General features: G+C 34.5%; 1 protein-coding gene across 1 annotated transcript; it reads left to right on the plus strand.

Annotated features, from left to right (window-relative positions):
- Window positions 1–4,167: 4,167 nt before the first annotated feature.
- Window positions 4,168–27,368, plus strand: LOC141672306 (uncharacterized). Its single transcript, XM_074478874.1, has 5 exons — window positions 4,168–4,243; window positions 22,445–22,495; window positions 23,403–23,494; window positions 23,578–23,655; window positions 27,128–27,368. Exons 2-5 carry the CDS (start codon window positions 22,475–22,477, stop codon window positions 27,276–27,278), a joined length of 342 nt encoding a protein of 113 aa, XP_074334975.1. The 5' UTR covers window positions 4,168–4,243; window positions 22,445–22,474; the 3' UTR covers window positions 27,279–27,368.
- The last annotated feature ends 269 nt before the right edge of the window (window positions 27,369–27,637 follow it).

Raw genomic sequence — 27,637 nt, forward strand, 5'->3', positions numbered from 1 at the left:
GCAACATTACAAAGCTGTAATTGATAACATTTCCTTGGATGCTGACACTTTTACTCACCCTGTTTCAGCCTATCAACTGTTGGCTGCTCAGGGCAATGTGAAGGCAGAGCAGACTTTACACTTAGTGCACACCACAGAATCTCTTCAAAGAGATAAAGCTGCTGTCAACAGGATGCCTCCTCAAGCTGGAGAGCCATCTGAAGAATTTGGAGTAAATTCTTATGATGATGACTCTAGTTCTTTGAATGGAAGCATGAACTTAGGGGGAGCTGAAGGCCAAAGTTCTGCTTTAAGTTTACCTGAATGGGCATGAGCAAAGGACTTTACACCAGGACAATTTGAGGTGTCTTTGGTAAGACAAGTAACGGCCATTCAGCAAGCCCTTCAGGAAGTTTCAGATGCTGGTACCAAGGCTGTTCTTAAAGCTCATCTAGACTCCTTGCACTTAATGAAGATCCAACACTCCAGACAGAATATCAGTGTGGATGAATTGAAAAAGGAGATAGCTGACTTAAAGACATACAACTCTGAGAAACTGGATTCAATAATGCCATATGGTACCATGCATGATTTATTACAAAGGTTGAGAGGAGAATCAGATTCTGAAAAGAAGATAGCCAAGCTGGAGACCAGAGTTCAAGTTATTGAGAATTCAGTGGCCCTACTTCTTCAAAATCAACAGACTCAGACAAATCTTCTCATGCAACTGGCTAAAGCACAAGGCCTAACTCCTTCACTTGATGGTAACAAAAAGGGGGAGAGAGAATCAAGTAAGGGGGAGAAAGGACCAACTAAGGGGGAGAACATTGTAGTTCAAATCAGCAAAGTAATTGTACCTTCAATTACTATCTCCAAGCCACCAGTTGCAGATGGTATAGATCTTATAAATGCAACAGCAGCAAGTTTGAAAGATGCTGATAAAGAAGAGTTGACTCTGATCAACTGGAAAAAGATTGATGAGGAAATACAGAGAAAGTTTCAATTAGTCAAGGAACCAGATCAGTCAGCAATCCATCACTCTCATGTCAAGCCAATCAATGTGAATGAGATGAGCATGAACTATCTGGAGAAAGGACAATCTTCCTGCATCAAGACTACAAAGGCTGAGATGATTCTTAAACCAAGGGCAAACTATCCAAAGTCATCTTTGAAGAACCCTATGGATACTGTGTATAAGACACCCAAGCCTGATGAAAAGAAGCTTCTGTCAAGATCTATTCTTCTCTACAAAGATCCAGCTGATTCAGCCTCAAGAGAGAGAATTGCAAAGATATTCAGAAATGGGAAGGAAATTTGTGTGGTAGCTGGACATCCACAATTTGCTCAAGCAAAGGAAGAAGAAAAAGCCAGATTGAAGCAGAAAAAGAGGCAAGCTGCTCTAGATGCAAAGAAGTCTAAACAAAAGAAAGAACAATTTGCTATCTTGACCAAGCTACAGGCTGTGAACTCTTCTCAACAAATTCCCTCTCAACCAACTCAAGCTACTGGATCAAAGAAGAAGATTGAAGAACATAAGAAATCTCCAAGAAAGAAAGAATTGGCTAAAAGAACAAAAAGAAAGTTGGATATTGTTAACAAGGAATTGGAAGATCAATTTCCAATGGAATCCACTAAAGCTGAAACTCAAGCATTAAAGCCCTCTGTGGTATTTGAAGACATAAGGGTGGTAGACCCCTACAGGAACATACATGAAGAGCCTATTGTGCCAAAGGATGAGCCAATAGAGTGTGATAAATTACCAATTCCTGACTTCAACTTGCCAATTCTCACCAAGCCAAGAAGGAAAAAATCAAGGGCAGTCAAGAAAGTGAAGCTGTCACCTCTCAAATCCAAGGCAGTAGTCAAAGCTCAACCCAAGATCAACAAGGAAGACTACTTGTACTTGTGTGACATCAAGGAATTTTCAGACCTAAACCTTTATCTGGAGGAGCTGGATGAGGTAAGGGCAATTGATGCATACAGAAACCTACCTGAAAGGTTGGTATTCAAGTACAAAGGAGGAAGGGAGATTCAGTGGCCTCTTCACAAGATACTTCAAGAAAGCCAAGCTGTGTTGATCAAAGTCTATTCATCCTTCAAGAAAAACTTTGGGTTTAATGTAACTGCAAGAAGATTAGTATTGAAGAAGATTGAAGAGCTAAGGAGTGTTAGAGCCAAAGATGCACTACCCAAAACTCTTATCATCCCATACACAGGGAGAAGAGTGCATCTAAGGCCCTACTGGCTGATGGAATTCATGGATGACAAGGGTGTGAGAAGATTCTTCAGACTAGAAGACCAACTGAGTATCTCTAGCAATGAGACTCTTTTGGAAATGCAAGAAATATTAGATCTCTCAGAATCTGATGAATTAGAATTCCACAGACAGCTCCAGAATCAAATTGAAGAAAACAACAGAAAGCTTGGAAGAAGATCCAGACCTTCAAGAAACTAGAAAAATCTGCTCAGGCTAGAGGAGCATCTTGAATTGACTGTGAGCCAAACCTTGTATACCTTGTTTAAATTGAAGCACTTTCAGTTTTATCTACTTATCTTTAAAGATATATGTTTAGGATGTTTTGTTATCATCAAGTGTCTCTTAATTTATGGCTACAATTCCAGTAGACATAAATTGGGGGAGATTGTTGTGAATATGTTGTGCACTTGATGATTACCTAAACAAAACATCTAAGTAGATTTTACTTAGTGAAATAATGTAGCACTCGACGAATAAGAATTATAGTCCCGACGGATAACTCAGTTTAAGTACCGACGGATGAGTAATTTATTATCCATCGAGTGAGTAGCTTATATAATGATAAGTTTGTAGCACAGTGTTGTATGCACCTTTGTATAGAATCTGTAGTAGCATATAAGTCATGTTGACTTTAACTAGATATGCAGAATAGGTTGATTAACTGTACATAAGCAATGTCTTGTAATTCTGTATAAGTGAAATGAAGTCAAGTGCCAAAATAGCTATCAACGGATGCTTAACAAAGCTTCGACGGATGATCAAATGACTTTCAACGGATGTTCAAAATAGCAGTCGACGGATGATCAAGTAAGTCATCGACGGATGATCTGAAAGTCGACGGATGATAATATCAAGATTCAAACATCAGTTGAACAGTGAAAGCTGACACACAGCCGTCGAGATTGGATACAAACACTGTGGAAGCCCATTAACTGGGTAATAGAGGACGAAAAGCAGCAAAGATCAAGACTGTTAGATTTTATATTTATTCAGTTCTTTTGACTTTGTAATCTTGGTAATATATATATAAACCAAGAGAGTAGCAAATAAAAATAACTAAGAAAACTAAGTGAGCTTAAAAACAAACACAGAGAAATCTTTGTAAGCACTATCTTTAGCATTTCCTGTGTTCTTAGTTGTTCTATCTTGTAAAAGCAGCTGTGAGCATTTCTGCACACAGAGTTCTCTCGATATATTAATATATATCTCTGGTGGAATTGTTTAAATCCACCAGAAAGTTTTTAAAGACTCCTGTTTTTAATTACTCTTGTTTTGATTCATTAAAGTTTATATTCCGCATTGTGCTAATCAAAACAGATATATCTATAATCGAGTTGAACATTTTTATTTCAAGAAAAAGTAAAGAATTCCATTCAACCCCCCTTCTGTAATTCTTGCTATATTGTTAAGGGACTAACAATTGATATCAGAGCAAGCTCTTAATCTACAAAGAGTTTAAAGATCAAAACAATTCAGCAAGATGAACAAGAAAGATGTTGGAGTCAAGATTCCTTTTCTGGATAAAGATAATTACCATCATTGGAAGGTAAAGATGCATCTTCACATGCTTTCTCAAGATGAGGCCTATGTGGGCTGCATAGAAAGAGGCCCTCATGTTCCAATGAGAGCTGCAACAGGAAATGAACCATCAGTTCCAAAGCCAAGGCATGAACCTTATTACTAGTATTTATTTTGCTAATTTTATTGGACACGGTTTTATAACCGAATCCGATCCGATAAAAAATGAACCGAGATTTTTAAAACTGAAACCGAACCTTCGGTTACGATTTTAAATTTTAAAAACCGAGGGTATGCGGTTTCGGTTTTGATTTTACCCAAAACTCGCCCCGATCCGCCCCGCGCTCTCCCCTAGCTCAGGTATATATAAGTTTGTATCTAACTGTGTGTATTTATTTGTATTTTTATGTTTGATTTTGTTTACATTATTACAGAACAATGGTTTCATAGCTTGTTAAACATGAGCGTATCGAAACTACTGTTGCTAAGGTACCTTTCTTATTTTTATTTATGTGGTGTTAATTTTGTAATTTGCTAGTGTGTAATTAATCGAAAGAGAGATATTTGTAATTTTTTATTTATAATTTTGTATAGCGTTTTACGATATTATTTGTTTGATTTAGTTAGGTAAGAGTTTTAGGTCGGATAGTGTTCCGTTGTGGTAATAACATTATTTTATACCTCGAGAAATTGACGTAGCATTTGCTGGCTAATAACGATAGAAATGTGAACTTAGAAGGTGTATTGGTGAGCGGTTGATTGATTTTACTGCTTAGTTAGGTAAGAGTTTTAAGTTAAACTCTGGTCCACTCTCCCATCATCAATCTTTCTGTTGTGCGAGTTTGAGAAAGTGAAATTTTAAAAAGTATGTTTGTTTGAGAAAAGGGATTTTTTCAGAGACATTGTCATCACAATTCTGTTAGGGCGGAAGAAGATAAATGGAGTAGAAATTTTTTGTTTAAATGTATATGAATGCGATGGCTCTTGCTTTAAATATTTTTTTGAAATCATTTGATCGATTTCAATGGGAGGTCAGGTGTCCGGTTCATGGGGTTTTCAGAAGTGGAACTCTCTATAGTTAAAGAGGACTATACTGGCTTGGATGTGATTTAGATCACACTATGCGGATTCTTGCTTCCTAATGGTATATAATGTAAATGACTTTGAGGGAATTTTGCTAGGAGTTTTGTTTCAACAAACTAACAGATTATCCTTTCAAAGACTTATTCAAATTGTTTTCAAACAACCTAGTGTTCAATATTATCTTATTTATTTGTTTGAATAACAAATCTGTAAGATCTTGTGGCTATTTATACAACTCATGATTTCAGAATTGGGACTAATGTTTACACGTTTAATATTCTTTTGAAATACATTTTCTTGTTCTCTATTCTTTCACTTGAATATCCAGTCGAACAAAATTTAGTTTGAGTTGTAATTCATATTCTTATTACCTGTAATCGTGTATTCATATCAACTTGTGTCGGGTTGTGGCAAGGCTTGATTTCGAAGGATAGCAAAGGTAGTCAGAGGGCTAAGGTTTAGCAAGTGTGCTAGGTAGCAAGGTTTGCTGGGGAAAGAGTTTCTTTCGGTGCTATCCATTTGTAATCAAGAAAATGATTGTAAGTTCTTTTATTGAAGTTGATATAATACATTCTCTATGCTAGTTGGCATAATGACTTGGATGTAGGCCATAGACTAGGCTTAAGGGCCGAACCAAGTGAAAACTCGTGGTGTTTTTACATTATTCAATTCTCATATTACTGCCTATATATTTCAGCATTTTACATTTTGTAGTTAATTGAGACTGTCTCATTGTCTGTCTCATTCGTAAAGGGTATGTCCCATTTACATTAGAGACTATCCTATTTGCCATGTCAGTTAGATAATTTTTATATCTTTTGGGCCTTTGTATTTTAATAAGTCTTCAATCGGAGTCATCAGAAGACGAGAGATCCACTTGAGTCTTGCCCTTGTCTTTACATTCAAACAATGCTATGAATTCTAACGCGAAAGCTATGAATTCACTTCTTAATGGAATGGTGGCTACTGAGTTGCGTAAAGTGTCAGCTTGTACGACGGCTAAACAAATATGGGATACTATTAAAGTCAGCCATGAAGGTACATCTAAGGTACGTGAGGTTAAACCTAGTATGCTAATGAGTGATTATGAAGGTTTCAGGTTGAAAAGAGATGAAAGTGTCACAGATGCTCAAGGAAGGTTCTTAAAATTGATGAATTCTATCTCTCTTCTGGAAAGGACTATTCCATAATCCGAAATCAATTGAAAAGTTCTCAGGGCTATGCCAAAGATGTTTGCTCCCAAGGTTACCATACTACATGATTCAAATATTCTTTCTACTATGGACACTCTCACACTCTTTAGTGAATTGGAAGAATTCAAGAATCAACTTCGCAGATATGATGAAGAAGATGATGCTCCTCGAAAGAAAACTCTTGCACTTAATGCAGATGCAGACGAATCTCCTGATGATTCTGACGAGAAAATTGCCCACTTGACCAAGAAGTTTCACAAATTTCTTGCCAAAAGGAATGCATCAAAATGGCCAATGAAGTCTCAGTTTCCAAAGAAAGATTTCAAATCTAGTCACAACAAAGATAATAAGGCTAATTCGAGCAAAGATACTTGCTTTGAATGTGGGAAAAAAGGGCATTTTAAAAAGGACTGCTACAAGCTCAAGAACAAGAAGAAAGCATTACTTACCTGGAGTGACGATGATTCTGATGTTGAGATCGATTCAGATGATGAAGTGGCTTAATTATGTTTTGCTGGAATCGAAGACAACTCCAGTGACAACGATGAGGTACATAATGTTCAATATACTAAACATTCCAATATATCTCAAATTGTACTAACCTTGTGAAGGGTTTTTAGCACATAAACGCAGCGAAAACGTAAATTTAATCTTAAAAAAAAACCCGAAACCCTCCGCAGGATCCATGCGAAAAAATAATATTTAATTCGTAGTTCAGTATGTTTACCTTAAGAAGCTTTACATTAATGGAAAGATGGAGGTCTTTAATAGCGATCCAAGAACGATGAACGGAGATCCTTAGCAGCTGCTCCTCAAGTGTGAAGCACTCCACCGGTATCCACCAAGAAAATGATATAATGAAGGAAGAGGAGATGGAGAGAATTAGGGTTTTGTAAATCTTTTTGGTTGAGGCAAAAATAGGGTCCATAATAGTATATTTATAGGCAAAATTTTCAGCTGAAAATTTTCCCATAAAATATTATTATTATTAACCCTTTATTATTCTCACTAGTATTTAAAACACCATTTAATTATTAATCCTTTTTCTAAACACTTTAGAAATAATTCTCTCACTTGATTTAATTTCCAAAAATTAAATTCTTAATTAATAATATTAAGAACTTTTTCTTAATTAATTTATAATCAATTAAATCTCATTTAATCAATTATTAAATTTGTTAATTAATTATTTATTTCATAAATAAATAATTATCAGCCATTATTAATTAATTTCTCCACCATTAAATTATTCTCTTTTATGGTGTGATCATGTAGGTTTAATATTAAGCCGGTAGTAGAAATAATTAATAATAAAACTATTTTATCATTATTTATATATAAATTCCCTAATTCATTAAATATGATTAATTAATTAATCATATTTATTTTACATCGTGAGGGATACTTCTCAGCATATCGCGACTATCCGGATAATACGAATTCACTGCTTAGAATACCAAGAACTTATTCAGTGAGTAGTTACCGTACAGTTAATTCCTTCTACCCTGCAATATCACGATTAAATACAAGGGATGTAACTTGTGTCAAGCCTATCTTATTTAATCACTTGCTTTCCCATTCACTACGCATAACTCTATTTAATGTAAATTAGAAACTCCTTTCTAATTTCATTCACTCTGGCCAGAGATTCCTGAACTAACATAAGTGGATCAGCATTGAACATTCTCTTCCTACACTGCAAGGGGTAGATCCTTTATTGATCATACACTATCTTCGTGTACAAATTCCTATACCCAGTAGAGCCCTTATAATTTCCCCTTGAGACTAAGAACTAAACCAAAGCATAGTTCAGTGTACACAAGATGACTATGATGACCTCAAGTCTAAGGATACTTGTACAACTATCACTATGTGAACAACTGCTGACACGTGAGTGAACTCTATCAGTTGTTCAGCTGTGTGAGTCATGTTCAGTGAACTTATTCTATAATAAGCACCTACATACTAGCTATAATGTCACCACACAAATGTCTATGAGAACAGACATCCTTCATAATGAAGCAAACATAGTATGTACCGATCTTTGCGGATTATTAATTACCAGTTAGTAATCCTACAACTAGGAACTATTTAAGTTTAGAGTTATGATCTTTTAGGTCTCATTATTATGATCTCATCACAATCCATAAAAAGCTTTACTCAAACTGTAGTAAATCTTATTTAAACATTTAAATAGATAGGGCCCACAATAAAATAAAACAAGTCTTTTATTAATATCAAATCTTAACGTGTTTAAGACTCGATTTCCTTTCTTTCTATATCTCATATGGTGTTTGAGGAATAGATTTGGAAGACACCTTATTCAGTAAATATGTTGAGGTTTCCAATGCATAACCCTATAGGAATACTGGAAGATTCGCATAGCTCATCATGGACCAAACCATGTCTAACAAAGTTCAATTTCTCCTTTCAGATACCCCATTTAACTGTGGAGTATATGGAGGAGTCCACTGGGAGACTATACCATTTTCTTTGAGATAATCTAGAAACTCTCCATTCAAGTATTCACCACCTCGATCTGATCGAAGAGTTATAATACTGTGTTTGGTTTGTTTCTCCACTTCATGTTTATATTCTTTGAACTTTTCAAAGGCTTCAAACTTGTGTTTCATCAAATACACATATCCGAATCTAGATCTATCATCTATGAAAGTAATGAAGTACAAAAATCCACCCATGGCTTGCGTAGACATTGGTCCACATACATCTGTGTGTACTAATCCTAGCAAATCTGCATCCCTCTCTCCATGTCCACTAAATGGAGATTTGGTCATTTTACCCAATAGACAAGACTCACATGTAGGATATGATTCAAAATCAAAGGGGCCAAGTAACCCTTCCTTATGCAATGTCCGCAGTCTATTTTCACTAATATGACCTAGCCTACAGTGCCATAAATAGGTCAGATTTTCATCATCTCATTTTCTTTTATTAGTTTGTTCAATCTGAAGTAAATCATGCTCTACGTCACATACATACAGACCATTATTTAAAATGCCACGTCCAAAAAGAACATTATCTCTATGGATAGAACATTCATTATTCTTAATAATAAATGAAAAACCATCCACATCCAACATAGGAATAGAAACAATATTCCTCACAATAGAGGGAACGTAATAACAATTATTCAAAATAATAGTCTTGCCCGTAGGCATATGTAAACTAAATGATCCTACAGATATGGCCGCAACCCTTGCTCTATTGCCCATACGTAGAATCACCTCATCTTTTTCAAGAGTCCTACTTCCCTTTAGTCCTTGCAACGAATTGCAAATATGAGAACGGTATCAAATACCCAAGTAGACATTTGACCTAGTGACATATTAACTTCGATCATGAACATGCCTGAATCAGAAGCGGTAGTCTTACTACTCTTCTTCTTCTTCAATTCTGCAAGGTAAACCTTGCAGTTCCTCTTCCAGTACCCCAACTTGTTACAGTGAAAAGAAACAGCTAAATTAGGACCAGTCAACTTGTGAGCATCTAGTATGCTCCGGAGTGATAGTGTAGAAGACATGACGAATATAGTAAATCTGTAAATGATAAACACATAACAACACTTAACAAATATTCAATTTCATTTCAAAACACTATATGAATCGGGTCTTTATTCATAAGTGTATCCCACTAGTTTATCTAATTTTTTCAACCCCCTAAGTGACAATTAAGCATTCATAATGCTAGTGGGAATAGGGATCCTACATTCCATCACACAACCTCGGCTGTGGCACGAAATGTCATGTGATGTTCAATAGGCAGACAACTCTTGTCAATTACATCTTATGTTATTCCCTAATATAAGTTTAGCCTCTTGAATAATTGAGTCACGGCTGTGGCACGACAAACTCAATATTCTAAGTCAAGTCTAATCCAACATTTCGTACAATTGAATCAGTCTCCAACGGCCCACGACTGTAGCACATACCGACCTTTAGATTCTAATTCAATGTACACGTCTCTATGTAATAGAAAAGTATTTCTTATTTAGAAATCAAAGCCCTCGGCTGTAGCACGAAACGACAATGATTTAAAAATAAGAACCACTTTCTACCATGTTGGAAGGCTATGACCGACACAAGCCCGTTGTGTCATTGGCCAATTACTACTTGATATTATTTAATTTTAGAGGGACTATATTACGTTACAATCATAATCATATTATAAAGAGATTCTTCCTTTTAAATTAAATATTTCAAATCAATAATCGATAATCAGATGATTCCCAGATCGGGTGGAGCATTGTCAAGAGGCGTCACTTAATAACCCTTTCTTACAGATAGAAATCTGTTGTTGACAGAATCATCCTTTCTCTCAATATTGAAAATTCATATTCAATTACGTGTTTCATAAACACAAGAATCTCATGATCGTATTCATAATATTTATTGTTAAGGCAAAAAATGATTCCTATTCTAGATTTTCTAGAGCATGCCTTATATTGATTTAAGTTCACCTAAATCTATCATCGCATGGTAAACATAGGCATATATCTCATATATAAAATTAAATAAACAAGTAAATGTAAAGTGCAATAAAGTAAATGTGTTTGGTTATTTCCCTCATCCTATGTGATCTTTATCAAGCTCACGATAAAGATCAAGGTCAATCTAATATGGTGATGGAAATAAATACAACTACTTATTACATAAGTCTTCTTCTTTGTTTAGACTTCTTGTATGCCTCGTCTTCTTCTTTGTATCACCTCCATTGGATAGCCTTCTTGAGTCTTCAATTACATTACATGATTGAAAGTAAAACTAATCTAACGAACTTACAAGAATAACTCGAGTTACATTCGAGATTTATGATTACAAACATTGACGACATGCAAGTCATATTTAAAATCAAAACCAAAACCATTACACTAAGGTCGAAAGGCCATAACCATCCACCATGCTCATACAACACATAAAAGCATGTTAAAACACATAATCTGATCTTAACATATCATATTATCCATGATCTAATCATAAAAAGAAAATATGACAAAAATCAGAAAAATCAGAAAAATAAGAATCACTGTTTACGGGCAGTAAACGACGTCAAACGCCTTACAGACGAGTCGTTGATAGTTTTTGCTGTCAGTTTTGTTCAGACGCTCGTTTACCTATGGAATAGTGTATTCGTTTGCGTAAATCAGACACCAAACCCAGATTTCAGCAAATCTGTAGCAGCCAATTCAGAATCCGTATCTAATATGATTCTCATAATTAGAACAAACATAAATCATGTATATATCAGTATATATACAGATTACATAATCATCTTGTGATTATACAACTCACATGAATATCATATATTCAAAACCATACATATATAAGCATATTATATCAACATCAAATCATGGCGAATCACGTACATGCTCATATATCGAAAACAGTTAAACACATAAACGAATTAAAAACTTTTCGCAAGTAGCTCTGATGCCATTGATGGATTTTTAGCACATAAACGCAGCGAAAACGTAAATTTAATCTTTAAAAAAAAACCGAAACCCTCCGCTGGATCCATGCGAAAAAATAATATTTAATTCGTAGTTCAGTATGTTTACCTTAAGAAGTTTTACGTTAATGGAAAGATGGAGGTCTTTAATAGCGATCCAAGAACGATGAACGGAGATCCTTAGCAGCTGCTCCTCAAGTGTGAAGCACTCCACCGGTATCCACCAAGAAAACGATGTAATGAAGGAGGAGGAGATGGAGAGAATTAGAGTTTTGTAAATCTTTTTGGTTGAGGCAAAAATAGGGTCTATAATAGTATATTTATAGGCAAAATTTTCAGCTGAAAATTTTCCCATAAAATATTATTATTATTAACCCTTTATTATTCTCACTAATAATTAAAACACCTTTTAATTATTAATCCTATTTCTAAACACTTTAGAAATAATTCTCTCACTTGATTTAATTTCCAAAAAATAAATTCTTAATTAATAATATTAAGATCTTTTTTTAATTAATTTATAATCAATTAAATCTCATTTAATCAATTATTAAATTTGTCAATTAATTATTTATTTCATAAATAAATAATTATCAGTCATTATTAATTAATTTCTCCACCATTAAATCATTCTCTTTTATGGTGTGACCCTATAGGTTCAATATTAAGCCGGTAGTAGAAATAAATAATAATAAAACTATTTTATCATTATTTATATATAAATTTTCTAATTCATTAAATATGATTAATTAATTAATCATATTTATTCTACATCGTGAGAGATACTTCTCAGCATATCGCGACTATCCGGATAATACAAATTCACTGCTTAGAATACCAAGAACCTATTCAGTGAGTAGTTACCGTACAATTAATTCCTTCTACCCTACAATGTCACGATTAAATACAAGGGATGAAACTTGTGTCAAGCCTATCTTATTTAATCACTTGCTTTCCCATTCACTATGCTTAGCTCTATTTAATGTAAATTAGAAACTCCTTTCTAATTTCATTCACTCTGGCCAGAGATTCCTGAACTAACATAAGTGGATCAGCATTGAACATTCTCTTCCTACACTGCAAGGGGTAGATCCTTTATTGATCATACACTATCTTCGTGTACAAATTCCTATACCCAGTAGAGCCCTTATAATTGTCCCTTGAGACTAAGAACTAAACCAAAGCATAGTTCAGTGTACACAAGATGACTATGATGACCTCAAGTCTAAGGATACTTGTACAACTATCACTATGTGAACAACTGCTGACACGTGAGTGAACTCCATCAGTTGTTCAGCTGTGTGAGTCATGTTCAGTGAACTTATTCTATAATAAGCACCTACATACTAGCTATAGTGTCACCACACAAATGTCTATGAGAACAGACATCCTTCATAATGAAGCAAACATAGTATGTACCGATCTTTGCGGATTATTAATTACCAGTTAGTAATCCTACAACCAGGAACTATTTAAGTTTAGAGTTATCATCTTTTAGGTCTCATTATTATGATCTCATCACAATCCATAAAAAGCTTTACTCTAAACTGTGATATATCTTATTTAAACATTTAAATAGATAGAGCCCGCAATAAAAACAAAACAAGTCTTTTATTAATATCAATGAAATTAAAACAGATTACATAAAAGTTATTCCTAAATCCTCATACATGATTGGACTTAGGACATATCTCTTTCACCTTGCAGGCTCAGAATAGATAACTAAAAGAAAAGAATGCTTATTTAAAACAAGCATTAGGCGAAGTTCTCAGTAAAATGGATGATCCTAAGAAATGAAACTCTGGCTGCTGAAAATCGATCTTTGGTTGAAAAGATATCTAAGCTTACTGAAGAAAATCAATATCTCAAGAATGAGATTGAGATGAAAGATGTATGTCTTGAAGCCTTGAAAAAAGAGTCAGTCTCTGTTGATCCAGAAACTGTCAAAAGAGACAGTGCTCCTGATCCTTTGGTTCCTGAACTAAAGTAGAAAGTGGCACAACTAGAAAAAAATTTAGCAAAGTGTTTTCATGGTGAAGGAACTCTGAATGCTTTACTTGCTGAACAAAAATCTTCTCCTGATAAAGGAGGATTAGGATGTGAAAATGTGCATTTCAAGGTGGTTACAAGCGAGCTCCTATGAAGTATAAGATGTCTTATGAGAAATGCCGAGATTGTAGAAAATCCGGTCACACTACTTCTGAATCTAGATTATGTGGTATCAAGGGCCACTCTTCTAACTCATCTTATAGATCGGCTGTTAGATATAAATCTGTTAATGCATCTATGAATATTATTCAGATGTGGATTAAGAAATGCCGAGATTGTAGAAAATCCGGTCACACTACTTCTGAATCTAGATTATGTGGTATCAAGGGCCACTCTTCTAACTCATCTTATAGATCGGCTGTTAGATATAAATCTGTTAATGCATCTATGAATATTATTCAGATGTGGATTAAGAAATCAGATAGACATTTTATAAGATCTGTGATACTAAATAACAAGGACCCAAGGTTAAGTGGGTACGTAAGAGATAAAGCAATCTTTGCAGGTATGCTTGAAGGTTTATGTTCCATGTAATAAATGGATAATCGATAGTGGATGTTCTCGCCATATGACTGGTGATAAATCCAAGTTTCTTTCACTAGTTGCTAAAGAGGGAGGTCTAGTTACCCTTGGAGATTCTAATACTGTCCGTATCATTGGTAAAGGCACCATTGGTAATGACAGGTTTGCTATTTCTAACTTCCATTTAGTTGATGGTTTAAAATATAATTTGATCAGTGTAAGTCAACTTATTGATGCTGGTCATAAAGTTAAATTTGATAAAGATGTTTGTTATATTGGTACTAAAACTAACGAGTTTGCTTTAGTTTCCAAAAGAAAAGGAAATATCTTTGTTCTAGATTTTGATGAACAACACGAAGAAATATATCTTGCAACTGTTCAAGATCAGCAGAATCTCTAGCATAGGCGTCTTGGTCATGTACATATGGATTTTGCTTCGAAAGATATCATCTCATGGTCTTGTTCGAGGACTACCAAAGCTTAAATATAAGAAGGTGGAACCTTGTTCGGCATGCCAGCTTGGAAAACAGGTGAAAACTTCATTTGTTCCTAAGAATCGAGTTTCAACTACTGATCCGTTACAGTTACTCCATCTTGATCTTTTTGGTCATGAACGCTATGTAAGTCTTGGTGGTAAGAACTATGTGTTTGTTATAGTTGATGACTACTCTCGTTTTACTTGGGTATTGTTCTTACATACTAAATATGAAGCTTTTGTTGAGTTTGAAGATTTTATTACTAACCTTGAGACTAAGTATTCCTTCAAGCTCAAAATAATTTGTAGTGATCATGGAGGTGAATTCGAGAAAGATTTTATAACCTTATGCAAATCAAGAGGGATTACTCATGAATTCTCAGCTCATCGTACTCCTCAATAGAACGTAGTAGTGGAACGCAAGAACATGACTTTACAGGAAACTGCTAGAACTTTATTACATGAGAGAAAGCTTCCAAGAAAATTTTGGGCTGAAGCGGTACACACTTCATGTTATCTTTTAAATAGAGTACTTATTCGTCTTATATCGCTTAAAACTCCTTATGAATTGCTTAAGAAAAAGACTCCTAACATAAGTTATTTTCGAGTATTTGGTTCAAAATGTTTTATTTTAGATACTCAGAATAATCGAGGAAAGTTTGATCCGAGATCGACAGAAGGAATTTTTTTAGGGTATTCAACTACAAGCAAAGCCTATCGTGTCTACAATCCTGACAAGAACAAAGTGGAAGAATCTATCAACATAGCTTTCAATGAATCTACTCGTAATTTCTCTCAAATTGAAGAAGATGATGCAGATATGTCGTCTCATTCTCAAATAAGACAACTTCTTTCTCAAAAGAGTCAGTCTCCTTCAGACAAGTCTAACAGTCAAGATTCTCCTAGTTCGTCTCGATCTTCTGGTGATTCACCAGGTTCTCCTCAAGGTTCTGATGATTCCTCCGTTTCTCCAAAGACTCCTAATAGTTCTCCAAATGTGTCCACTGCTTCTCCTTCGGATAAATCTTCACAAGCGAAAATGAGACCGTCTCATTCAAATGAGACAACTCCTTTTTAGTTCCAGGCAGACAATTCTAATGAAGAAAAAATGAGCAATATTCATCTTCCAAAGTCTTCCAGAACAGTGAAGAACCATCTTCCTGATAATCTTCTTACAGATTTGGATCAAGGAATCTCAACTCATAGTAGACTTCACAATCTGTTTGCCTTCTGTGCTTTTGTTGCTGAGTTTGAAACCAAGAACGCTTAAGAAGCAGTTGCAGATGAACACTGGTCAGTTGCAATGCAGGAAGAACTTAATCAGTTCGAACGTTGTGACGTTTGGGAACTTGTCCCACCTCCTCAGAATGCCAAGATCATTGGTACTCGTTGGGTTTTCAATAACAAGAAGGATGAAGATGACAATATTATTCAAAAGAAAGCTCGTTTGGTTGCTTAGGGATACCACAAACAGGAAGGAATAGATTACGATGAAACTTATTCTCTAGTAGCTCAATTGGAAGTTATTCAAATCTTGATGGCTTTTGCAGCTCACAAAAAGTTCAAGCTTTATCAAATGAACGTCAAAAGAGCTTTTCTAAATGGCCATCTCAAGGAAAAAGTATACATAAAGCAACCTCCAGGTTTTGTTCATGAAAAATATCCTAACTATGTTTACAGGCTTAAGAAATCTGTCTATGGATTGAGACAGTTCCCTCGATATTGGTACGAGCGTCTCAGTCAATTTCTTGTAAACAATGGTTTCACTCGTGGTACACTCGATCCTACTCTGTTTATTTTTCATAAACGTGATCATTTTCTTTTAGTTCAAGTTTATGTAGATGACATTGTGTTTGGATCTACTAATGAATCTTTGTGTAAATGGTTTTCTGACTACATGCATAAGGAATTTGATATGATTTTAATGGGTGAACTACAATACTTTTTTAGGATCGTAAATTAATCAGTCTAATGCAGGAGTATTTAATCACCAAGGCAAGTACATTAAGGATCTACTCAAACGATTTGCAGTTGAACATGTTACACCTAAAGCTACACCAATGAGTACTTCAGTTAAGCTCACTAAAGATGAACAAAGTATACCTGTATATGTCACTAAATTTCGAGGTATGATCGGATCTCTTTTATATCTAACTGCCTCTCGTCCATACATTATGTATAGTGTATGCTTGTGTACTCGTTTTCAGTCTCAACCTAAAGAATCTCATTTGAATGTCGTTAAGCATATTTTTAAATATTTAAAAGGTACGAGTGACTTGAGATTGTTTTATCCAAACTCCTCTTCCTTTGACTTAATCAGTTTTTCAGATGCTGATTATATAGGGTCACAGGTTGATAGAAAAAACATGAGTGGTGCTTGTGATTTTTTAGGTGATTGTTAGGTTGCATGGCATAGTAAAAATCAAACATATGTAGCTCTTTCTACTGCAGAAGGATAATACATAACAGATGGTAGTTGTCGTGCTCTGATTTTGTGGATGCAACAAACATTGCAGGATTTTGGTATTTCTTTCTCAAATATTCCTATTTATGATGATAATACCTCTGAAATTAATATCTCTAAAAATCCTGTCATGCATTCTCGTACTAAGCATATTGATGTTTGTCACAATTTTCTACGAGATAATATTTGTAAAGGTAATATTGAGCTTATTTATATATCTACTGAGAAATAGCGTGCAAATATCTTCATTAAGCCTTTAGCTGAAGATCGTTTTTGTATAATGCGTCGTGAATTAGGTATGTGTTTTTTGTAATTTGTTACATGATTTTATGTGTATTATTTTGTGACTTTAATTTGTTGTCTTGTTTTTGTCTTTATTTTTATTTTTATTCGGGAACTTTTTTTTTAACTTGTTAATTTTTGCTAGATATATTTATATGTATTAATGTGTGGTAGTTGTGTATGTATTAAGTTTTATAATTATTATTAATAGTCGCATATTTTCCCGTGTACATGCAAAGAGATTTGGAAAGTCTCTTGATCTGACTTATCACTTCCTTCACATTGGTTATCGTGCATGTCTCTTGAGTTCTATACATCTCCTAACGCTCACTTCTTTTCAACTTCTACCTCTTCCTATTTTCATTCTTATATATTCTCTTTTCTCTAATCTCTTCATTTTCTTCATTGTTTCCATACACTTTCTCTCAAATTTTTATCCTCTTTTCTCTTAACCCTCTATTTTCTTTACCATGGCTCGTCAATCAACCCACTTTACTTGATCAAGATTCGCCGCTCACCAAACCCCAACCGCTGGTGCCTCAGGCTCAAAGCGCCGCCGGGTTGGTAAAATTGAATCAGAAGCTTCCAGCGGAGCGTCTAACGACTCGTTTGAGCATCATGCAAAAGCAAGCTGTTCCAAAGTTCTGTCCAAGCCAATTTTGAAAGAAAGACTCCGTGATCTCGAACTCCTCAACAGGGTTGGAGTTTTGGCGTTGTTTGAAGCGGTCGGTTGTGCATCGTTGATGTCGCCCCCAGATATGATCTATCCTGAGTTAGTAAAAGAGTTCTATGCAAATTTTATGATTTTATCAAAAAACATTGTTTTTCCTCGGTTCAAGGGAGTTCGGTGTGTTTCAAGGCGGACTTAATGGCAAAGCTTACAAGTGTTTCAGATCAAGGTCCTTGTCCATTCACGACTCACCAAGCTTTTGTAGAGATTCCAGGCCTTCAATATGAGGAACAACTTAAGGCAATACTCAGTGATAATTTTGTCCCAGTATCTGTTAAACCCTTGGTAAATGTCTTGACTCCTGTCTCATTGTTGTTATTTAGATTGTTTCATTCTAATGTTCTTCCGCGCAAAAAAGGTCGCGATGAAGTAACTTTTCAGAACTCTATTCTTTTATATATTTTGTGAAGAAAATTCCCTGTGATTTGGCTTCTTTAATTATTTCAAATATGAGTCATTGTGCTAAGCACGAGTATATGCACCTACCTTATCCAGACCTTTTGTCTCGTCTCTTTGAGTATTTTCGAGTGTTGACCCCAACTGTTGTTTCTGATAAAATTTCGATTATTTTCGATTTATCTGTGTTGACCTCGAATAATATCATAGTCTTTGAGTCTAATGAATTGATGTTTGATGAAACCCAAAAGAATTTTGGTGGTCTGCCCAAGTCACCTTACTATGCTTCTGAGCCAAATGACCAGGATAATACTACTGTCCTCAACTCCTTGTTAGCCAAATTAAATGAGAACTTTGCTGCTTTAGCCTCATTATATCAACACTTTGCTTCAGTAGAATCCTTAGGTTCCCTCACTTCTCAGGTTAGCATGATGCGAGCCTCTTATGAACTGTTTAACAAACAAGTTTGTCAGTCACTCGATGCTATCAACTCTAAGCTTTCTGTTCTATATGCTCATGACAAAAGAGTTTCTAAAACTATTGACCTTGAGTTTGGTTCGTTACAAGAAGGTATGGTTTTAACGGCAAAAGCCTGGGAGAAGGAGTTTGTGACACTGTTTTTCCAACTTGGTTCAGAAACAAAGTTTTTATCACAACAGTTATCAGCTATGAAGGATAGAGCCAAGATGTATTGGCATAATAAGAAAGATTGGATTGGTGATTTCACCCTTGAGGAGATTGGATTGGCTCTATCCTGCATAGCTGATAACTGTCGTGACAAAAACTTTGTTTCTGAACCAAGTTGGAAAAACAGTTTCACAAACTCCTTCTCCCAGGCTTTTGCCGTTAAAACCATTGCTTCTTGCAACGAACCAAACTCAAGGTCAATAGTCTTAGCAACTCGTTTGTCATGAGCATATAGAACAAAAAGCTTAGAGTTGATAGCATCGAGTGACTGACAAACTTGTTTGTTAAACAGTTCATAAGAGGCTCGCATCATGCTAACCTGGGAAGTGAGGGAACCTAAGGATTTTACTGAAGCAAAGTGTTGATTTAACGAGGCTAAAGAACCATAGTTCTCATTTAATTTGGCTAACAAGGAGTTAAGGACAGTAGGATTATCCTGGTCATTTGGCTCAGAAGCATAGTGAGGTGACTTGGGCAGACCACCAAAATTCTTTTGGGTTTCATCAAACATCAATTCATCAGACTCAGAGACTATGATATTATTCAAGGTTAACACAGATAAATCAAAAACAGTCGAAACTTTATCAGAAACAACAGTTGGGGTCAACACTCGAAAATACTCAAATACACGAGATAAAAGACTTGGATAAGGTAGGTGCATAAACTCGTGCTTAGCACAATGAATCATATTTGAAATAATTAAAGAAACCAAATCACAGGGAATTTTCTTCACAAAAACAGATAAAAGAATGGAGTCCTTAAAAATTACTCTATCGCGACCACTTTTGCGCGGAAGAACATTAGAATGAAACAATCTAAACAACAACAATAAGACATGAGTCAAGTCATTTACCAAGGGTTTAACAGAGACTGAGACAAAATTATCACCGAGTATTGCCTTAAGTTGTTCCTCATACTGAAGGCCTGAAATCTCTTCAAAAGCTTGGTGAGTCGTGAATGGACATGGATCTTGATCTGTAACACCCGTAAGCTTTGTCATTAAGTCCGCCTTGAAACACACCAGACTCCCTTGAATCGAGGAAAAACATTATTTTCTGATAAAAGGGGGAGAATGTTAATCTACTAGGTTTCTGATGATGATTTCTTTTCAGCAACAAAATTATAAATCAACAATCTTATCCGAGACCAAACAATGCAGTTTGTTCAGACATTCCAGGAGACTGTATATCACAAGATTAGGTTTGTTAGGGTTGTATGTAAATCAAGTTTGACCGGATAAACTTCTCCTTCTTTATCTCAAACAAACCCTATCCTATAAACCTTGTTTGAAACATTCAAGACTTATCTTTTACTTGGTTTATCTCTTTCAACAAACTAACAGATTATCCTTTCAAAGACTTATTCAAATTATTTTCAAACAACCTAGTGTTCAACATTATCTTATCCATTTGTTTGAACAACAAATTTGTTATATCTTGTGGCTATATATACAACCCGTGATTTCAGAATTGGAACTAATGCTTACATGTTTAATATTCTTTTGAAATACATTTTCTTGTTCTGTATTCTTTCACTCGAATATCCAGTCGAACAAGATTTAGTTTGAGTTGTAATTCATATTCTTATTACTTGTAATCGTATATTCATATCAACTCGTGTCGGGTTGTGGCAAGGCTTGATTTCGAAGGATAACAAAGGTAGTCAGAGGGCTAAGGTTTAGCTAGTGTGCTAGGTAGCAAGGTTTGCTAGGGAAAGAGTTTCTTTGAGTGCTATCCATTTGTAATCAAGAAAAAAATTGTAAGTTCTTTTATTGAAGTTGATATAATACATTCTCTATGCTAGTTGACATAGAGACTTGGATGTAGGCCATAGATTAGGATTAAGGGCCGAACCAAGTGAAAACTCTTGGTGTTTTTACATTGTTCATTTCTCATATTACTGCATTTATATTTCAGCATTTTACACTCCCGTTAATATATATATATTTTTTATTTATATCATATTTCATTTTATTGAACTTCTAATGTAAATAATTAAATACTAAAATTAATAATTATATAACTATAATTTGATTGTGTATAATTTTAAGTTAAATCAAATCATAGATACAAGGAACGCGGGACGTAGCCTCGTTTTGCGAACCCGATTGCAGAACGTACGCGTCTCAGATTGCCGGGAGTCGCGTCTCTCAGTTCAACCATGGTCGCGAAATGACGGATTTTCTTAAAATGACGTGATTCAACAATTGATATTGATGTTGTAACAAATTAATTAGATTCGTAGAAGAAAAAAGAAGATGAAGAAGAGGAAGAGGAAAGGTACAGGCAGGCGACCACAATGGAGAAACAGGGTTTAGATGGTTACGTCTCAGTAGTTTTATATAGTTTAATATAATGAATTAACGATAGTCAATATAAAGGGGCACCACTGTTTTCCATATTGTGGACCAGTTGTATTTTTATTCTTTTGATTGTATATATGTATTCTAAAGAATATGTACTGCATCAATGTGCTCACTACCTTTTGTACTATTTCATTTTTGTAAGTTTTAAAATAATTTTTATTTAATCATGATATATTTAAATATATTATATAATTAAAAATGCATATCATCATGTTGGAAAATGTAAACTATGTTCATACTTTATTATATTTATTTTTATTATATATTGCATTGCAACTTATATTTAATTATAATATTTAAATTATAGTATACTAGTAATTAAATTAAATAAACATCGAATCAATACGTTCCATCATACCCGAGCATTCCATCATACCCGAACGTTCCATCGTATTGGGTTCATCCATAATAAAGTCCCGCGTACGTTCCACGTTAACCCGTGTTATATAACTATTGATCAAATTGTATAGAATATATATGATTGATGAGATTTGAACCATTAACCATATTCATAAATAATTTTCGAACCTACTTATTTGTATCTTTTTAAATAATAATATAAATTTTTGTTGTCGGCGAGATACAAACATGATAATTTGGTTATTGTATTCTTTTTGTAAATAATAATATAAATACTTGTTGTTGGCGGGATTCGAACTTTGGAACCTATTTGTATTTTGTATGTTTAGAAATAATAATATAAATATTTGTTGTTGATGGGATTCGGACCTGAAAATTTTGGTAATGTATTGTTTTGATATTTGAATTTAACAGTTGTGATCATTGACTAAGAAGATCTGACATGACATTCGTGATTGAAAGGATAACCAAAAATAGGGGTGAACCAAACTGACAAACTACAAATTATACTTCATTCTGGTTATTATAGTGTAGTAATGGTATAAATAGATTAGAAATGACTGTAGCTCTTTCTACGAAAGAGGCAAACCACCCTCATATTGTTATCAAATCATGCAGGCAAAAGAAGTCCGACGACTAGCTGACAATATGGTGCAGCTCGGAAAGGAGGTAAGTGGTAGTCGATTCTTATATTCTTATTTGTCGCAGACTACAGCCTAATCCTCCTTAGTAATTACAACTACCTGTTTCAAATAACAGAGGTCACTAATTTCATATGTTTTAGAAATTTCTTCTTACCTTTTTAAAATAAAAGGCGATATGGAAATTAGCTTTTAGTTAATTTTTGAATATCAATCTGGTAAATTTATCGTCTTGCTTGATTGATTTCCTTCAGTTAATATCGTTGGCATATGATTTGATTTGGGCTACAATTATTTTGTTATATCTACATAATTGATATAAATGTCAAGTGTTAATATATCGAGTGAAAAGCTGAAAACTATGTTTGGAAAGTAAAAAAGAAGCGTTAGTAGCTGTAATCACTGTAATCACTGGTTGTATTAGTTTTAAAGAGCACTATGCGGTTTTGGTAAACATAACCGTATTACATAGTACTGGAAATTGTTAGGTATATTTGTTGCAATTCATTCCCACAGAATCTTTGCATATACTCGGTGTAAAACCCAAGCTACATTACCATTTTGCTGTAAAGCCTGTTCAATCGATTTCCTGTTAAATCTGCGGTTGACTGTGTATGATGCCATAGGGACTTGTAAAGGTCAAAACATTTTGGAATACTATCATTCCTGTCCAAATGCTATACTTGGCCTATAACTAAAATTGCTATATTGGGTCTGTACCTCAGTCATTCTTCAGTAACAACTTGATTAATCAAGTCACTATATGATGGAGTATTTATTGATTGCATGCGGCCTAGGGAAAAAAATATGGTCAAGTCTATTTAGATCTTTGGCAGTCATGTATGTGTCATGATTGTTGCTTTGGTAAAAGACATTTGTGCTATCATTTTTTATGTGTGTAATTATTATTTTCTTTTACAATGAAACTATAACAGGGCACTCTCTGTGCTGCAAGACGTGCTGGTGCTTTTGTTCGAGGGGATGATGTCATTCACAAGCTATTTACAGAGTTGGCTTATCGATACAAGTATATCTGTCTATCTTGTTGCTTGTAGACTCCGGTCTTTATTGTAATGATTGTAATCCATATGTGAAAATTTTGTGTTGCAGAGATAGAGCAGGTGGATATACAAGAATGCTTCGTACTAGAATACGAGTTGGTGATGCTGCACCAATGGCCTATATAGAGTGAGCTTATATATCTTTACCTATCACAATTTTTACTCTCCATTCCATGTACATTTTATGCTGAGTCATGTTGCATTACTGAACCAGCAAAACAATTAAAGAAAAGGTTTTGTGAATTATGTCACTGTATGCATCTATTGTTTCCTTACTTTCCTGTGGAGGTTTTCATATGTATAATTTTTTTCGGAAGTGAAATTTAATATTAGAATAACACTATTAATAGAAGATTGTTTTATTTACTTGAATTTTTACATTCTCATAATAAACTTTGTTTATGGTTTGACCTGCTATCATCTTTTAATGTGATGAGATAGGGCACTACCAGCCACCTTTTTAGTTTGTTATACAAAGTGAATTTACTATTGGATTACAAAGTGGATATGAAGTTCCAAACATGCCTTCTAATTTAGGGCACATACAAAAAAGAATAAGTCACAAGATAAAGGGGATACATAAATACCAATCAACACTTGGAATCGGCTAAAAAACACAAGTAGATACTAAGTTCTAGTTCTGATACTCGTCAAAGTAATACTAAATTCTAATACTTGTCAAAGTAATCCAAGTATAGAAAATGAAGATTACAATGATTAATATAGATGTCTTTAAACTTAGTGAACAAGTACACTGTTATTTATATGAAATTCCAATTCATAAACATCTATGTATTACTTTTAGGACTTATTAGAGTAAACGTAGAATCTAGTAATCCACTATTAACATATTGAATCTACCTAAAAATCAATCAAACTTATCTCACAGTTACAATACAAATATATACATATAAATTTTTACTTCTTGCTGCACATCTTCTTCCCTCTGTCAAATAAGAACTTGTCCACGGAGGAAATAAAATATTTTTTTATTAGGCAACCATGAACCAAGAGCTACTTTCCAAGACTATAGGTAGAAATTCGGAAAATAAAATAAAGGGATTCTTACAATGTCTGACGCACGAGCTGGAAAAATCCACATCATATCAGAGTTATGGGAAGCTCTTGATGATCATTTTAAGCAACATCTGGAGGAGAATGCCAACAACCTCTTTCGTCTCCTAAAAATCAAGGGGGCTGATCTGTTAGCTGAGCTAGTATGCAGCGCCGTAGATCTTCACTAGGACCATATTAGACATATCTTTACATTTTCTGGTCATGATCTGAGTGTTACCCTCGAGGATGTCCTGTATTTAACTGATTTACTGATTCAGGGTGAACCAATTATATATAATAAGTTTGTACAGTAGACACAAATGCCTTCAAGAGGGTTTTTGGAGAGGATTTTTGAGATAGGAAGAAATTGAAATTCGATGAGGTAGGAGGCATCGCTCTTAATGTTGATCGAGAACATAAAGTCCGAAAGATTGCGGTGCTCGTCATCATATGTGATTGCTTCATTACTCTCAACAATAACCATCAGGAGATTCTGTCACAGTATGTCCAGTTGGTAGAGAATGTGGACAATGTTGACTCGTATGCATGGGAGCAGCCTTATTGTCCCATCTCTACCATGGACTAGAGATGTACAAGGTGAATGAAAAAAATTATATTAATTGAAATCTTTGGATTGTCTTGATAAGTTGAATACTTATTTGTCTATACTATGGTTATATTGTGGATTGTTATTTGTTTGTTTAAATGTTTGACAAAGATTTTTGTTGATTCGGATCCCGAAGATTCACGAAATGCTTGGAATCAATTTGGAGAGGTATCCTCAAGAAGCTACAGATGGAGCTCCATTGCTCCCGTGGATTGTGGGTGAAATTAAAAAAAAAACACAACCAATGGACTAAACATAATATGGATAATATTCCATCTGTTTCTGATGAGATACGTCTTTCTTATACTTTACAAGTTTAAGTGAGTTCAAACCAAACATTTGAGTTACTTGTTAGTCATTGACATGATTATTCAAGTTACTTGCTACACTATATAACTTATAATCAGGCAAATAACTCAAATAATCATGTTAATGGCTAACAAGTAACTTATGTTACTCGAACTTGGCTAGAAGTGTGCGACATGGGTACGTGTCCAAGTATCGGACCCGACAATATTTTGAAAATATGCATGTTTTTACCCTAAAATAAGTGTTCAAGTCCGAGTGTCCATGTTGGGCGTCAAGTATCCGACACGAATACTTGATGGTAAAATTAAGAGTCTGAGTAACATAGCAAGTAACTCAAATGTCTAGTTTGAACTCACTTAAATTTGTAAAGTATAAGAAAGACGTACCTGGTAAGAAACAAATGGAAAATTCTCTATATTATACTTGGTTCCCATGACTGTCTTTTTTGATTTCACCCACAATTCACGGGAGCAATGAAACTCCATTTGTAACTTCTTGAGAATACCTCTCCGATTTGATTTCAAGCATTTCGTGAATCTTCGGAATCCGAATCAACAAAAATCTTTGTCAAACATTTAAACAAACAAATAACAATCCACAATATAACCATAGTATATAAAAATTAGTATTCAACTTACCAAGACAATCCAAAGATTTCCATTAATATAATTTTTCTTATTCACTTTGTACATCTCTAGTCCATGGTAGAGATAGGACAATAAGGCTGCTCCCCATGCAGAGTCAACATTGTCCACATTCTCTACCAACTGGACGTACTGTGACAGAATCTCATGATGGTTATTGTTGAGAGTAATGAAGCAACACCGCAATCTTTCGGACTCTATAATCTCGATCAGCATGAGCGATGTCTCCTACCTCATCGAATTTCAATTTTTTCCTATCTCAAAAACCCTTTTGAAGACATTTGTGTCTACCGACTTATTATATATAATTGGTTTACCGTGAATTGATAGACGAGTTAAATACAGGACATCCTCGAGGGTAACACCCAGATCATCACCAGAAAATGTAAAGATATTTCTAATATGGTCGTAGTGAAGATCTACGGCGATGCATACTAACTCAGCTAACAGATTAGCCCCTTGATTTTTAGGAGACGAAATAGGCCGTTGGTATTCTCCTTTGGATGTTTAAAATGATCATCAAGAGCCTTCCCATAATTCTGATATGATATGTGAATTTTTCGAGCTCCTAGAATCCTTTTATTTTGTTTTATTTTCTGAACTTGTCCAAAGATAACTAAAATGAAATAAAGGGATTACGTTAGTAAAGGAAAAAACTTCTTTATAATTATGACAGATTTAAAAAAAAATCAACAATTTTCAAGGATAATTAAAGTACTTTAAAATTACAATGTAAGAATCAAACATAATTTTTTGATTCCTTGCTGTAAGTATTGAACTATTGTTTAGGTGGTAGGAAATAAATTTTGTCCTTTGAGATTAGTTCTTTCCAAAAATGCATGATATGCATCTCTGATACTAGGATTGAGTGTTATAACTTCGATAAATAGCATTTTTTTTGTCTCTACATTTCTTGGTATGTTGTTTATATATGCATATTGAATATTTGTTAGTGATTAAATATGATAATTTAACCAACACAGGTTTATAGACAGAGAAAATGAGCTTAGACAATCAAAACCAGCAACTCCTCAACCACCACAGAGAGCACCTCTGGATCCATGGACAAGATCCCGACTTAGCAAGCAATTTGCGCCACCTAAGGAAGAAAAGAGCTCTGATTTTGATATCTAGTAATGTTGTAACTAAATTGTATTCCCGATTGCCATAAACCAGCTAGAACTTTATTTATAATTTTTCAAATGCAAATTTGCCATTTCTCTAGATTTTTGCCTTTTATTTCCATATAAGTGGTCAATAAGACCGAATAGTCCCCTGGTTTGACGTAGTTCTGTACAGTTGGATTAGTGTGTATGTTGGTTGAAACGTAAAAACTTATAATCATGTTGTTGAATCAATTAGTACTAGTAGGTAGGCCTCAGTTTCACATGACATTTATCATCATAACAGAATTTCAAAATATATAAAAGCAAACCATTCAAACTGCTTCTAAAAGGTTTGCATAATCTGGAAAGGCAGTGATAATGTATTTC

The sequence above is a fragment of the Apium graveolens genome, chromosome 7, assembly GCF_009905375.1.
Source record: "Apium graveolens cultivar Ventura chromosome 7, ASM990537v1, whole genome shotgun sequence".
Lineage (NCBI taxonomy): Eukaryota > Viridiplantae > Streptophyta > Magnoliopsida > Apiales > Apiaceae > Apium > Apium graveolens.